Raw genomic sequence first — 14757 nt, forward strand, 5'->3', positions numbered from 1 at the left:
AAACAACTTTATAAATGTAATGTATTTTTGAAAATACAGTGATGTCATTCATCCAGGTCCTAGTGAGATGTTAGTTGGGCATTTCAAATTTAATTCAAATTTTATTATTAGATCTACCATTGAACTGAACTGAGTTGCAAAAGTAGAGATTTGTTATCAGGATTTCACTTGGATTTAAAATCTCCAACTAAAATCAAGGCCAAATTTAGAAATGTAAAGTTTTAGTGGAGGATTACAAAATCCTCTAATCACCTAAGAAAGGATTGATCTGATAAATCATCCAATGCAGGGAGATTAATTACTAGAATAGGGTTGAATTTTAGTCTATAGAAATGGACATTAAATTAAACATTGTGACTGAAACAACTGCTAGAAGCGTGGATGAATTTAAAGTGGTTATGCTGCCAAATGTGCAACCTTTAAGCTAGATCTGGGGTATCAAACTCAATTTCATTGAGGGCCGCATCAGCATTGCGGTTGTCCTTGGGGGGGACGGGTAGGTGTGGCCAGGGTGGGCACGGCCTACTGGGTGAGCGTGGCTGGAGTGGGTGTGGCCTGCTGGATGGGCATGGCCAGCTCTACATCATTTGCGTCAAGGGTGCCTGTGGGGGTCTGGGTAGGAGTGGGACAGATCTGAGGGTCTCTGGAAGAAGGGGGTGGGACCAGGGCAAGCGCCAAGGCATAGTCCACTGGAAGAGCCTGCTGAAACCCCTCCCCCAGAGCCCATCAAGCCGAATATGTGAAGTAGGCGAGGGCCATTTGCTGGCCACTTCCAGGAGATGGTGCATATTTTCATTCCTCACAAAGGGTGACACCTCCCCAGCATGCACCCAGGGGGCAGGGCCGACGCAGCAGGAGCCGGTCCCTTGCTGTTTCCACACGGCCTTGTGGAGCTAAGACTGAATGGTTTCAGCATAGATGGCCATTACAAAATTGTACATTGGCTCCCAGCTGGCCAAGGCACGGGAGCTTCCCTCATTGTTTCCATGATGGCTTCGTGGGCCACATGAAATCACGTCGCAGGCTGCATCTGGCCCCCGGGCCTTGTGTTTGACATGTCTGAGCTAGATGTTTTGAACAATAAGAATGGAATGAAACTAGTCAAAGCCAATGACTGTGATACAGTGGTGAAAGTGAGTTAATTGCATTTCAAGTATTAGTTATACTCCAGATTTGGTGTAAAGCATAAGTGAAATGCAAATCATTCAAAGGGCTCCTGGAATGGAGCTTAAAATATAAATCAGCTACACAACTGAGTTTTCTTCCCCAGAACTTTGAAGCACAAATTAAAAGTTAAAATCTAGATTATAGACAGAATTTTATTTCACTCTAGTTTGTGCACTATTTTCTTTCTCAGAAACAAACATGTCCATATATTTGTTCTCAAAAATACTTTATTTATAATAATATACCTAATATATCCATAACATGATCAAAAATACATTTCACATTTTAATAAAAAGATTTATAATATTCTCTTCATTTACAAAGGAAACATAAACCTAAAGCTCCGACTAGAAAATTTAGGCTGTGACATTTATTTATGAGGAACAATGGGATGAAGATAACATTTCTTTTCGAAAAATGGAGTTCATTTTTTAAAAACATGTTTCAGCTCATGTTCAAGTTTCAATAATGAAACCGGATACTGTACAATCACATTTAGAATAGTTTCTCAAAAGACAGGAATCAAGATGACAAGTTCAAAACCAATAAGGATTTTAAAGCTTCAAATATAATCTGGTTGGTATCAATGCAAAGCTTCTTTCAAAATAGGTATGTCAACATGGAAAAATTGCTCAGTCCAATACCATTTTTCAAAAATTGGATGATGAAATTTTACTCACTCATGCTAAATACCTAATTCCTTGGAACTTAAGGATGAGTTTAAATCTTATTTATGATAAAGTTAAATTTGCTTCAGGAACTATATAGCAGCAGTAATTGTTGATATTACATAAAAAGAGCCTTTACTATCAAAGAGTACTGTACTCTACTGACAGGAAAAAACATAATTTAAAAGTAATTGCTATTATACTATAATCTATGTCACATTCTTCTAAATCTGGAATAGAAGGTTAAAAGCCATAATTACTACTTGTTAATAACTGAACTACTGATCTGTGAATTCTTACAAAAACTGCTGTCAATAAGAATGCATACTGTTTTATTGGAGGCTAGAAAATCTGTGACTCGGGTTATAAAAACTATGTAACATTGATCAAAAATCCTGTAAGATACTCGATATAATTTTATTATGTTACAACTGGGACTGTGAAACAGAATTACCAAGCATCTGACAGACTAAAAAATTAGTCAATTGATGCATCACTACCTACAGAGGCACACTTTATTTTATAGAAGATCAGTATAGTACACCCCCAATTTCACATTTATCTTTTGTTCTCTTCTAGGAACTCAACTTAGGGCAGGAATAGATACAATATAATCCTCCAGATTCTGCTGATTCCTGATGTCTGTCAACTTTAATCAGCATGAACAGTGTATTAGATGATAGGAATTATCAAATAGCATTTATGTGGGAACAGACTACTCATTTGTGACTCCAGGACACCAATGACTCCTGCTCTTTTTGTAAAAAGAAATATTATCGGTGCTTTTTTTCATCTCTTTTGCAAGAATCTGACTTAGGACAAAATCTGTCTTCTAAAATTTTTAAGCATTGACAACAACACTATATAGTGGTACTTCAGTATTCAACTGCTTTGAAACTCATCCAATTTGGTACTCAATGCATTTTGAAGGAAAAATTTTGTCCTGGTACTTGTCATTTGTAGAGCTAGAACTTGCAAACTAGAACTTGTCAGTGTCTGATGCCTCATGACTCACTACTTTTTCCAGCCAAAACAAAGGGTGATCTGTTAATCATATGGTAGTCCTTGCCTTGTGCACATCCCCTTTCAGTCTTATCTTAGTTTCTGTGGTAATTTTGAATATATTTGCACTTTTTTTCTCATCAGTACAGTTAAACTGATTTTTTTATTTTATTTAATATAAGTATTAATTTTTAGATTTGTTTGTCATGTAAAGTATACATGAGAAAACTTTTAACATATTGCCTTAAAATGTGCATTGTTTTTGGTTTGGGAATGTATTGAAATTTCTTTTTGGTACTCATCACGCTTCCTGGAACCAATTAATGATGTGTACTGAGGTACCACTGTATAGCAATACGACATTCCAGAAGCACATAAGAACCCTACAGCATGAATATTACAATTTTATTTCTTCTCTCCTTCTTAGGAAAATAATGCAGTTTGCACATTTAGAAAGCAAGTACAGTTACAGAAAACATAAAATGGTACAAAGAATACTGCAACTGAACTGCATTACTAACTACAAAATTGTATGTATAAAACTATAAGAATTTGCATTCTTACATAATAAAAACCAAACTCTTGAAGTTTTTTTTTAAATGTAAACTAACAATTGTGTTTTGCAGCAATCTAGAGATCTGATTTTTCCATACTGAAATCGGATTCATTTTGATGCTGCAGATATAACGGTAGCAGTTTTTTAAAGCAGGGGTCCCCAACCTGTGGGCCGCAGCCTGGTAGTGGATCGTGGCCTACTGGCACCCGGGCTGCAGGATAGGCTGGCCAATGCACACGTGTGTGCATGCGCGCACCCCCTCACTTGTGCTAGTGCCATGGCTGTGGGGCGCAAAAACAGGTAAAATTTAGCCGCCGCACCTCGGGGTGTGAAAATGGGATATGCCACGGAGTGTGAAAATGGGCCACTGCACCACCAGAGTGCAAAAAGAGCCGCCACCACACAAAAATGGGACACCACCACACTGCAAGGCGCAAAAATGGCCACCACAGGGAGCGGAAACAGGCCATCACCGCACTGCAGGGAGCAAAAATGGCACCGCCGCATTGAAACAAGGTGCTGCACCACACAAGAACGAGGCAGGGCTAGTATCACATGGGCGCTAGCCCCACCCCGTTTGTGGCACATGTGTGCTCGCGGCCCCATGCGTGCACACATATAAAATGCTTCCCCTCCCTTTTCCTCCAGTCCGCCAACCAATAAAGTTTGGTGGTCTCTGGTTTAAAGAAAGGGATTGATTGCTAACATTTTTGCACTCATCTTTACATTACAACCTAAAACCAATTCTAGCAAATTAGACAACTAGCTATTTGTAAAAGGGTATGCTTCTCTTTTAAATTGCCTTCACTTTTTATTTTTAAAAAGTTAAAACATACTATTTAAAAGCTGAAGATTGTATGACAGAGTCCTTGATGAACAAGTGTGTTTTTATCTAGCTGAACAGAATTGTCAGGTTTATGAATTATATAAAAGCATGCAAACTTTGAACTATGAGAGAATGACAGATGAGCAACAAAAAGTGTGTGTGTGTGTGTGTGTGTTTGATGGGGGAATGCCGATCACTTACATGAGAAACTCAGAAAAGAATGCTAACGTTTACAGTGGGCAGTAGAAAATTTCTTAGTGAAGTCAGAAAATGAGCATTTCATATCAGGTAAGCCTTAGAACTGCATAACCTTCTATCAAACACTTTTGTGCAGTTATGGGAACTTCTCCTTTTCTAAAACTTTATTCCCTGAAAACTAGCTTTCCTGGTCCTTTGTTTGTTAATCCAAACTTATTTTAAAATATTAAATCTTACTTTATTTTATGAGAGATTTATACTATACTGATAACACAGGTATTATTTCTCTGAGCCTTCAGTTTCAGTGAAATCAGAATGAAGCCCAGAAGGAGCAGTACACCGAAACAATAACAATTTTGAAACTCCTCTATTTTATGTGTGAGCTCCCCTAATCAAAAACAAATTTTCTTTGTTCTTTGTGTAAAATATAACTCTGCAAACTTATTTCCAAAGAGGCAAAATTGCACATGGAAATTCTCAGCTCCTTGACAGAATCCAATGTTGTACAAATGGAAATTCTACCTGCAAAAGTGAATTACAAGATTCCATACCTTATCAACAATGATAAAGATTTTGATACTGGCTTTAAAAGACTTCATAAATATTGTGCAAAGCAAAGGCCTGCATCAAAAATTATGCAAGTCTAGCCTTCTCACGCAACAGGATTCATACTTCACTCTGAATGTGTTTCCCAATGCTCATCCCAAATCTCTACAATAATTTTAGAGGATGCATTGGGAAATACAAGAGAAAACATGTCATTCTGCCAGTGAAATGACACTGGTGAAAGCTTCCCAAAATGACTACATTTTGTGACAACAAAAAATGCTATCTTCTTCACATGAAAGGCCACAGGCAGGGTTCAGTATATTAGCAGAAATTCCAGTGCAGACCTTCACACCTTTTTAAGTATTTCATACCTTTGATTACAGTGACAAAGAATTGTACTTTGTAACCCAAATAATCATCACTAATGAACTTCCTATATACCCCACTTTTATCATTAGCATGGCTAATAAAGAGAACATTTGGCTACTGCTTTGTTTCAGGCCAAACAAGGTGGGTTGGTGATGAAAACAAAATTCTGCAACCTATGAATATATTAAACTTTTTTCATACTGTACATCATTTCTACTTCTTCTTCTTGTCCTGCGCACAGCGAGGACAATACCTAAAAAAAGAAAAGCGTTATATTTAGCCCAATACACTTCTATGAAACCACTGCTATTTGACAAAGGAATAAATTGATTTATGAATAGATTAACATGAAAACCACTGGAGATCTCATGCCCCCTATTAATATAATCACAGACATATTCACTTCCCTTATTTTCATCCATTGATCCAATACATACACATATCTTTGCATGTTGGCCTAAATGTCCTAAACCCACATATGATATGTATATTACGTGTGTGGATGCGTAGTTTTTTAATTTGACAATTTAAAGTCACTTTGCAAATAGACAGATGTATAAATTCTAAAATCTCAGATTTCAGTGATATTTTCAAATAAAGGAACAGTAATTTCTTCATACAGCAGTTTGCTGAATGATATACATTTCTAAATTCAGTGGGATATGTTTCCCAGCAGATATGCTTACAGTAATTGCATCAGACCACTTTCCCCTAAATTGATACCTGACAGATATGTTGGGACTATAATTTCCAGCACATCCAGAAAGTTGCTAGATTGAGGAAGGGTTGTCTTATATTATAAGCTCAGATATCAAAAGATAGCTCTTCCACAATAATTTAGAAAGCACTGAATCAAATATATCTTAGCAACAGTGTTTTCAACCTTCTTGGGACAAATGATCTAGGAGAACAAAAAGCAAATAATTCACGGTACATACCATTTCCCTTTGGGTTTGGTTGTGAGATCCACACAAGCAAAGTGAAACCATTCAATTGGACACTATATTTGGGGTTGAAAAAAAGATGAATGGCATAATTTTTTCATTATCATTCTTATGAGCTACCTAGTCCTTCTGAATCATATGCAGAAGTAGCAAATTTTATTTCAATATTCTTTCTTGTAAAATGCTTACATTGTAGAAGTACAGGGCTTATTTTTTACAGCAAAGAAAACAGGAGCACATTAGCTGATGATATATTCATGATTTCATAGTAGTATGTATTCCATATTTCATAATATGAAATATGGAGCAATGATATGCGGAGAATGTTAATGTATGGATTTTTCAAATTAAACAAATATAATAATTGAACTTTTCCAAAATTGTGTAACAAAAAGTCTACAGAATCCTTCTATGGTGCTATTAGGGCTGTGATTTTTTTTCTTTGCAACTTCTTTTTCTTTCCTTTAAGCCTATAAATCAGTGTAATTTTAAATAGCTACCGCAGTGCTGCTTCCTCCACATTTGCAACACAAATTCTTGTAAAATAAATTGTATTTCCTGGAAGGGTACAAGATGACTCAATGTTCCAACACTTTGTAAGAATCAGGGATGGGTTTGTGATTTTATGAAGAATCCTATACTGGATTGGCAGTTGTTTTTGGTTTAGACTGCAAATTTTATCCCACAGTACAAATGGATTTGTCATACTTTGTTTTATTTCAATACTCACATCAGGGTTGTCACACCCAATCATTTCTCCATAAGATACTTGATGGCACAAGCAGTATGTGGGTTCATTGGGATCCACTGGCATGTCCAAGACATCAGAAGGGTGAACTGACAGGATGGTATCAGCTAATTCAGATCTGCAATGATATAAATTCAATGGAACTGGGTGAATGTCAGTGACTCAGAATGTAAGAGTCAGTGATTCAGAATGTAAGAGTTTGTCGTTAACTAGAAGGGGTTCAAAAATTGAAATATTAAAAAGTTGTTGTATCCATACCAGTCAGTTCTCAAGGAAATTTAGAAACTATTTTTGCTGTTCAACTAGCACACTTATTCTCACTTTCAATCAGATAAAGCAATCCATCAATCAATTATACATCAACATGAGAAGCTGCCACTCCCAGAGTAAAAAATGTTCCTTAGTTCCCATTCTTTGAAACCATTAAACATAGGGTTATTTTTCAAAAATCCTAAACAAGTAACAACTCTAGAAATAACTCTTTCCATGCTGAAATTCTAGTGGAGATGGTAGTCTTTCTCACTTGTAACCACTTAAATTAAAATAAATGTGCATAAAAGTGGTTGTGTGATGAGCAGAAAGCAGGCAATATGTTCTAATTGTTACAATGAAACAGAAGCTGTACAGTGCAAATATTAATTTGAACACTGCAGATAAGTTTTTAAATAGTGCTTTTTGAGTAATAATCAATAGAGAGGTGCATTCCAGATAAATTGTTTGATTTCTCTAATACCATGAATTGAATAGAATAATAAAGATTTACAATCAAACCAAAAGTCAGAACAAGTCTTGCCAGACTAACTCTATTGCATTTTTAATCAAGAAACATCCTTAATAAATTGTGAGCAAATCATGATTTCAGAAAAACATCTGACAAAGTATTCCATGATATTCTGATTAGCAAATTGACAAGGTCTGGATGGGTTAACAATTAAGTGGGCAATATCCGTTCTATTTCTCAACATTTTTATTAAGGACTTGAAAGAACAGATGAGAACATGCTTAACAAGCCTGCAGACAAAACAATATAGTACAAGTAGTCCTTGACTTACAACCGTTTTAGTGACCAGCACTGAAAAAAGTGACTTATGACCGTTTTCACATTTATGACCATTGCCGCATCCCCATGATCACTAGAATATAAATTCAGATGCTTGGCAACTGACTCATGACAGTTGCAGTGTCCTGGGGTCATGTGATCACCTTTTACCATCTTCTAACAAGCAAAGTCAATGGGGCAACCAGATTCAGTTAACAACCGTGTTACTAAATTAACAACTGCAATGATTCACTTAACAACTGGAAAGGTTGTAAAATGGGGCAATCACTTAACAACGGCCTCTTTAACATCATAAATTTTAAGCTTGATTGTGATCATAAGTTAGGATTATCTGTATTAATAATGCCTCAAAACCAGAAATAAAATTTAACACAATATTAATAAACAAGAAAAGTTCAGGATACTAGAATGGGTTCAGAAAGACTACAAGAAGGATCAAAGGACTGGGAAAGTAAATTCTATGAAGAGAGACTATTTCTCTATGTTTTATTCTTTAGGGGAAAAAAAGGCAGAAGATGAACTAGACAAGTCTCTACAAATCTCTGGAAGAACATTCCAGGACACAAATATGTATGATCTTATGTTTAAATGTAATTATCAACTGATATTTTTCAAAGATGATACACAGCAGAAAGATACTACTCTTGGGTTTTTGAATAGCTTAAACATTTTTTCTGTACTGTTTTGTCTTGCTCCCACTCATAAATTCATATCACCCAATAAAATTATTCTCTTCCACTATATTCAAAGCAGCATAACACAAAGCAGTCACAAACCTATGGTTTTCCACTTGAATATGCATCTGCAATCATCTAGATGATGCTATTGGTTCCTTTATGATACCTACACGGTTTCATTCATAAACTTACAATTTCACCTCCTTGTAGTATCCATCAGCCCCATTGTTCAAGATCAGACCACTTTCATTCAAATAATTACATAATTATTAACGTTCTTTCATTCATGTTACTCCTTAATGCTTGCTCTTTATCATTTATTCCTTGTACATTCCAAACTACAATCTTCTGTAAGCTGTGGTCATCATCAGATTCACCCACAGACATTAATTTTTGCTGCCCACCATGGCTTTGGTCAAACAAAGCTTTCACATGTTTTTAGGAATTATAGGGAAGGCATATACTAGGTTACCAGCTGAATGACTTCTCCAGGCAACCCCCAAGAATGTGTTTTTCTTCCCTCTCACATAATCCACTTGTCATGCCTCAGATTAGGCAGGTAGAGACACAGTCTTTACACAGGAGTACTCCTTTGTGCTTGCTGTAGTTGGAGAGCAGGGAAGAATAAGAGTTTCCCCCTCCCCTCTTCTGCTGCCTCCCTCTTCCTCCTAGCCCATTGCTTTTGCTTCCTCTGTTCCTCTTCCTTTCAATGCATCTTCCCTTACCTCTAACCTTGCTGGAAAGTACCTCAGCCATGGTACTCTCTTGGCCTATTTCTCTATGCACCATGTGAAAGTTTTCTGATAAAAAATGCCATTTTCCTGCCAGATAGCTTTGATCTGGTTTCAACTTGCCTTACCAAAGGCTGGCACCAAAATGGAGGTCTACTATGTCTTCAAAAAAAGGAAAACAAGCCATTTTGGAGTTGTGGTTAAGAGTAAAGTCTAGATCAGCAATGTCACATGACGTATCGCGACTTTTTCTCCCTTGCCAGCAATCGGGTGGGTGCGGTTTCGGCATGACGCATCCGGCCCGCGGGCCAGCAGTTTTGACATCCCTGGTCTAGATGAACCCCTCAATGACACTCGTGTCACATAAAGTATTTCCTGCTAAAGATACAGACAGTACTAATTAGTTTGGGCACATTTTGCCCATATGCTACAACTGCAACCAATGCTCAATTTTTATCCCAAGCTCACTGGCACTACCCTCTGCGAGCTAGGATATCTAGAGACTGCTATTCCCAATAGTTATTATCTGTTCATTCTCCAACCCTTCTCCAGATTGGGTGTTTTTTTAAACCCATTTGAAGCCAGTCTGGTAAGAGATGTGATTTCTTCCCAAAACCGAAGGCAAAAAACAAAGACAAAATGGAGTTTCCTTTCTCTCTTTTTAAGGCCTACCTGGAAAAGAACTTTCTTGCTTTTGACTAGTGGTTGGCTTCCTATGTTTTTTTTCGTTTCTGTCCATTCTCAAGACTGACAGATCCAATTTGAATAATCTTGAAATCTTTTGTGCCTGAATGGGTTTTTTTCCTTCTCACTAAAAGCTACAATCCAAAACATTATATGGACTCTGGAATGAAAATGTGATTCTACTGCAAGTTGACTTTTGGGGGGAAAAATCCAAACCCAAGAACTCTTGCCTATGGTCTGTACTAATTTCTAACCTTCGTTTTGGTTTCTTTTTCACTGGAACATCTTCCTCTGATGTCCGCCGGCCTCGACCACGAGATGTTTTCTTATCCTTTGGAATTCTCCCCTCTGAAACACAAGTATTTTTCATTAACTACATTATTTAGGAAAATAGTATGATTTTTATTTTTAAACATGTGTACTAATATTATCACAGGAGGCTTTTCTCCAATGCCATTTTCAATTAAGTAATCTCATAGGCATCCAGGCAAAGAGTAAGCTTTTTTTATAGGGCTGTCATAAGGCACTTCCTCAAGGCCACATTATACACTTTCCTCCTCTCCAATCATAAAGGAAAGCATATTGATATAAATCAAGCTGTTCCTATAGATTATTGCACCATAGCAATGGGATCAGGCATTGCTGTTACCTTGACGCTAATATGGTATAACTTCAAAACAGTGTTTGGTAGATTCCCAAATCTTTCTCTTCTCCTACCCAGCATCACCCTCTGGCAGGACATCAAATACAAATTGGTGCAATGAGTAAGGCTGAAGGGTTTAATCCATAATTTTATTGCTTATTTATTTATTCTTAATTTTTATTATTCATTGCTTGCTTCTTTTAACAAACAGATTCTGCAAGAATCCTGATGATCTCTAGAACACAGATTCTTTCAAATTGTTTCAGGGACTATTACTTCCTTGGCAGATCAGGAGTCCTGTTAAAGATAGATAAGTCTAGTTCCAACAACTTCTCTTCACAAAATCTGCCTAATAGAAAGTATTAATTTGAAATACAGGTAGTCCTTGACTTATGACCACAATTGAGCCCAAAATTTCCATTACAAAGCAAGACAGTCATTGAGTTTTACCCCATTTTACAACCTTTCTTGCCACTGTTATTAAGTGAATCACTATAGTTGTTAAGTTGGTAGCACGGTTCAGTGACTCTGACTTCCCCATTGACGTTGCTTGACAAAAGATCGTAAAAGGTGATCACATGACCCCAGGATACAGCAATAGTCATAAATATGAGCCAGATACCAAACGGCCAAATTTGATCACGTGACCATTGGGATGCTGCAACAACCTTAAGTATGAAAAATGGCCATAAGTCACTTTTTTCAGTGCCATTGTAACTTTGAACAGTCACTAAACAAAAGTAGACATGGCAAATCAGAAAAATTGCATTCCTGGATCTTTCTCATTTTTCTTTCCCGAGGACAATTTCTTATAAATCATTTTTGGTCAAATAAATAGTCTTTTCTTTCTCCATTCCAGTATTTAAGTGTAATGATAATTATATCATCAATCATATACTTTCTCATATTCCAAGCTTCTCCATACACAAATATGTATACACAACCCAAGGACCAAGATTGATGGCTTAGACAGATTTAAAAAAATAATTCAAGTTCTAAAGGTTCTATCATCTTAGTCACAATATCCATACTTTTTAAGTTTTGTGTCACAGGACTTTCAAAATCACTGCCTTCCAACTTATCCTTCAAATCAGCTTCAAATCGGGCAAGGTCAGCATCCAGCCGTCGAATGTGCTTGTCCACCTGAAACAGAGACAGAGACACCACTGAGCTGAAGAAAACAAATTTTCTTAAATAGTATTTTAATTCTAATTAGACTCCTTTTCTGTAATAAAATGTTAGAAGTTTGGTATACATGTTTAGAAGGTAAAACAAGAATAGGTTTAAAGTACAAGGAAGCAGGATTTTGATTGGATATCAAGGAGAATTTCCTAATCATAACAAACCGTCTCAAGAGGCAGCACACTCTCCTTCACTGCAAGGATATAAAAATAGCCAGAATGGCTCTGATGTTATAAATAAGGGATTCTTAAACTAGATGATTGATAATGTCCTTTCCAGCCACTATATTATTTTTTTTAATTAGGTATTTTTAAGAAAAGGGAAAAAAGAAAGCATCAAATCGATTAATACTGAATTTATGAACAATATAGAATTAGGTTTCATTTTTCATTATTTCATTAATTAGTTTTAAATAACTGAATACTGTAAGCAATATTCATATATTGTATATATTTTTATAATTTTTATAAACCACCCCAAAATACTTTTATGTTTTTCTCATTTGCTAGTGTAGCTAGCAGGCACACTAAATTTGGCTGCTGGCAAGCTGTTGTGAAGCTTCGTAGTGGTAACAAATATGTAATAATTATGAAAAAAAAATTAAGACAACATTGGAAACATTTTTCTGTAAGTACAGAAACAAGGGAACACTATCATAATAGCAATTCTTTTTACTAAACAGAATCTATCAGCTACAGCTCAATGTCAAGTGCACAATATAGTTATATCTGTCAAAAATCATGGCTTAGTACAATGTGTGAGTACCTATTGTGTCATAGCTGTTAATATATTCCTCAGTGAAATTCTAATCAATAAATCCACTTCAGAAACTTGGCTGAAGAGACAATTCTGATAAATGTATTTCTGACAAATATAGTTACTTATCAGACACATTCACTCTAGACTTCACAATTTTACTACTCCTTCCATTGTGTAAAAGATTAAATGAGGAAATAGTACAATCTTATACACAAGCTCTGAAGCAGAAAAATTATAATGATTGGTGTTAAGCAGAAGTCCAGCACAGCACCTCCATTCGTCCAGAAATCAGTTACTAAATATTAAAAAAATGCTGCCATCTGAAACATAAGCTAAAAGGTTAGATAAGAGATATCATAAACATAGGCAGTCTTATGCAGTATCATTCCTCTATTTAATCTTACCATCTCGTAGGTCTGCATGGCCAACTGCACTTTGTCATCACTATATTCTTTGCATTTTGTATAAGCATTTTGGATCTTCTGCAAGATTTCCACTCTTTGCTCCGATGACAGATCCCGCACTGTTGAAATATATTGTGCAGCAAGACTATCTATTTCTGCTTTCTTGTCTGAAGAATAATGAGAAACAGTATAAGTATAAAACTGAAACTGCAATCCAAACTTTATCATACCGAAAAGCCTAAAAAAATTTAATGAGGATTTTGTTTAAATAGAGAACTAAGAAATTGTGTTTTCATGCTGCAGTTAGCTCATTTACTAGGGAATGTTTTACTGATCACATTGGCATTTAGTTTCACATAAACACAATAAGTATCTAATTGTATTTTATAACTGAAATGTTTCAAGAACCATACAAAACAAAACCTATTTCTCATTTTAAATACAAATGTGTTTATTTTAAAATATAGGATGGAAATTCCAAACCTGACATGTGTTTAAAAGTCTTTAGTACAGCAATTTCTAAAATTTCAGTACCTCAATCTCCAATGAATTTACTTCATCCACTAACTCACTGGCAGCCATTTCTTTACCACAAAATCCTTAAGCATACTACCAGATGTATGGTGTATTTACTGAATATCTCATATGTGATTTGGGATGCTAGCTAGTATTAGAAGAGAGCTAAACAAAATATCTCACTCTGCCTCCAGAAATCAGCTAGTTAGAGAAAGAGAGTGGTGTATTATTTGACTCTCTTGAATGTAAATGGCTGGTATAATAATTTTGAGGATCAAAACATTAAATTTCTGCTGGTGGAAGGAAACATCCCTTTGTATTCAGTCCTCTGAAATAGTTTGATTTAAACATGTTTTCCAACAATATCTCATAAATTCAAATGCATAACTTATTTCCCATATGCAAGCAGAGAACCAAAGTTAAAGAAATGGGCTACTTCTAATATCATACTGTTTGTCTATGGAGATTCTCAGTCATCCAGGTCATGGTTGTCCCAAAGGTGCTTTTTCAAGAGGCAACTGGCACACTTTAACCCCAAGAATGCTGGGAATATAAATCCTTCCAATCCCCACAATCTAGTCAGAGCTGAAGAAGCTTCTTGGACGAGAAGCAAAACATTTTCAAAGAAAAACAAGGAAGTCCATTTGCCTCTTGTCCTTTGGGAAATTGTACTGTTTGTCCTTTAAAACATTTGTCATATACAAAAATAAAATATTAAATAATTTGATTATCACTAATTATTTTCAAGATGTAGAAAATAATCTTAATTGTTTGACTTTTATTTTAAATATGTATGACGAATCCTTAAACTTGTCTTCTCAGATCTGTCTAAATTTAATACCAGGTATACATTACATCAAAAATGGAAAACCTTTCTTTCTGTTAAAGGCTATATTGCTTTAGGGTCAACATGAGAAATACATTGCTTTGAGAGTAACATGAGAGATACAGCTAAAATAAACAGTGAATGGGGCTCGCACCAAAAGTACATAGTCATTTTTTTCCTAATGCCTCTTTTTTCTTTCATTCTCTTTCTGTTGCTCTTTCAACTCTCTTCCACGGATAAAGTATAGG

The 14757-nt window shown here is 35.8% G+C and overlaps 1 protein-coding gene across 1 annotated transcript; it reads right to left on the minus strand.

The window, feature by feature from the left end:
• Window positions 1-1376: 1376 nt before the first annotated feature.
• On the minus strand, window positions 1377-14402 carry LOC120319510 (inhibitor of growth protein 5-like). The gene is made up of 6 exons (XM_039368433.1): window positions 13168-14402; window positions 11854-11965; window positions 10434-10527; window positions 7010-7145; window positions 6274-6335; window positions 1377-5588 (listed from the first exon to the last, which is right to left on the minus strand). The coding sequence occupies exons 1-6, from the start codon at window positions 13393-13395 to the stop codon at window positions 5549-5551; spliced, it is 672 nt and encodes a 223-aa protein (XP_039224367.1). The 5' UTR covers window positions 13396-14402; the 3' UTR covers window positions 1377-5548.
• Between the last annotated feature and the right edge of the window lie 355 nt (window positions 14403-14757).

This window comes from Crotalus tigris, unplaced genomic scaffold, assembly GCF_016545835.1.
Source record: "Crotalus tigris isolate CLP2741 ecotype Arizona unplaced genomic scaffold, ASM1654583v1 scf7180000020779.109916, whole genome shotgun sequence".
In the NCBI taxonomy this organism is placed as follows: Eukaryota; Metazoa; Chordata; class Lepidosauria; order Squamata; family Viperidae; genus Crotalus; species Crotalus tigris.

Excerpts from the sequence above, each read along its gene's own strand:
- LOC120319510 (XM_039368433.1), bottom strand. The coding sequence starts at position 13,395 with ATGATAAAGTTTGGATTGCAGTTTCAGTTTTATACTTATACTGTTTCT. Across the intron at positions 11,966-13,167 it reads CCATGCAGACCTACGAGATG|GTGGACAAGCACATTCGACG; the intron begins GTAAGATTAAAT and ends TCTCTGTTTCAG. Across the intron at positions 10,528-11,853 it reads TGTGACACAAAACTTAAAAA|AGGGGAGAATTCCAAAGGAT; the intron begins GTATGGATATTG and ends CTTGTGTTTCAG.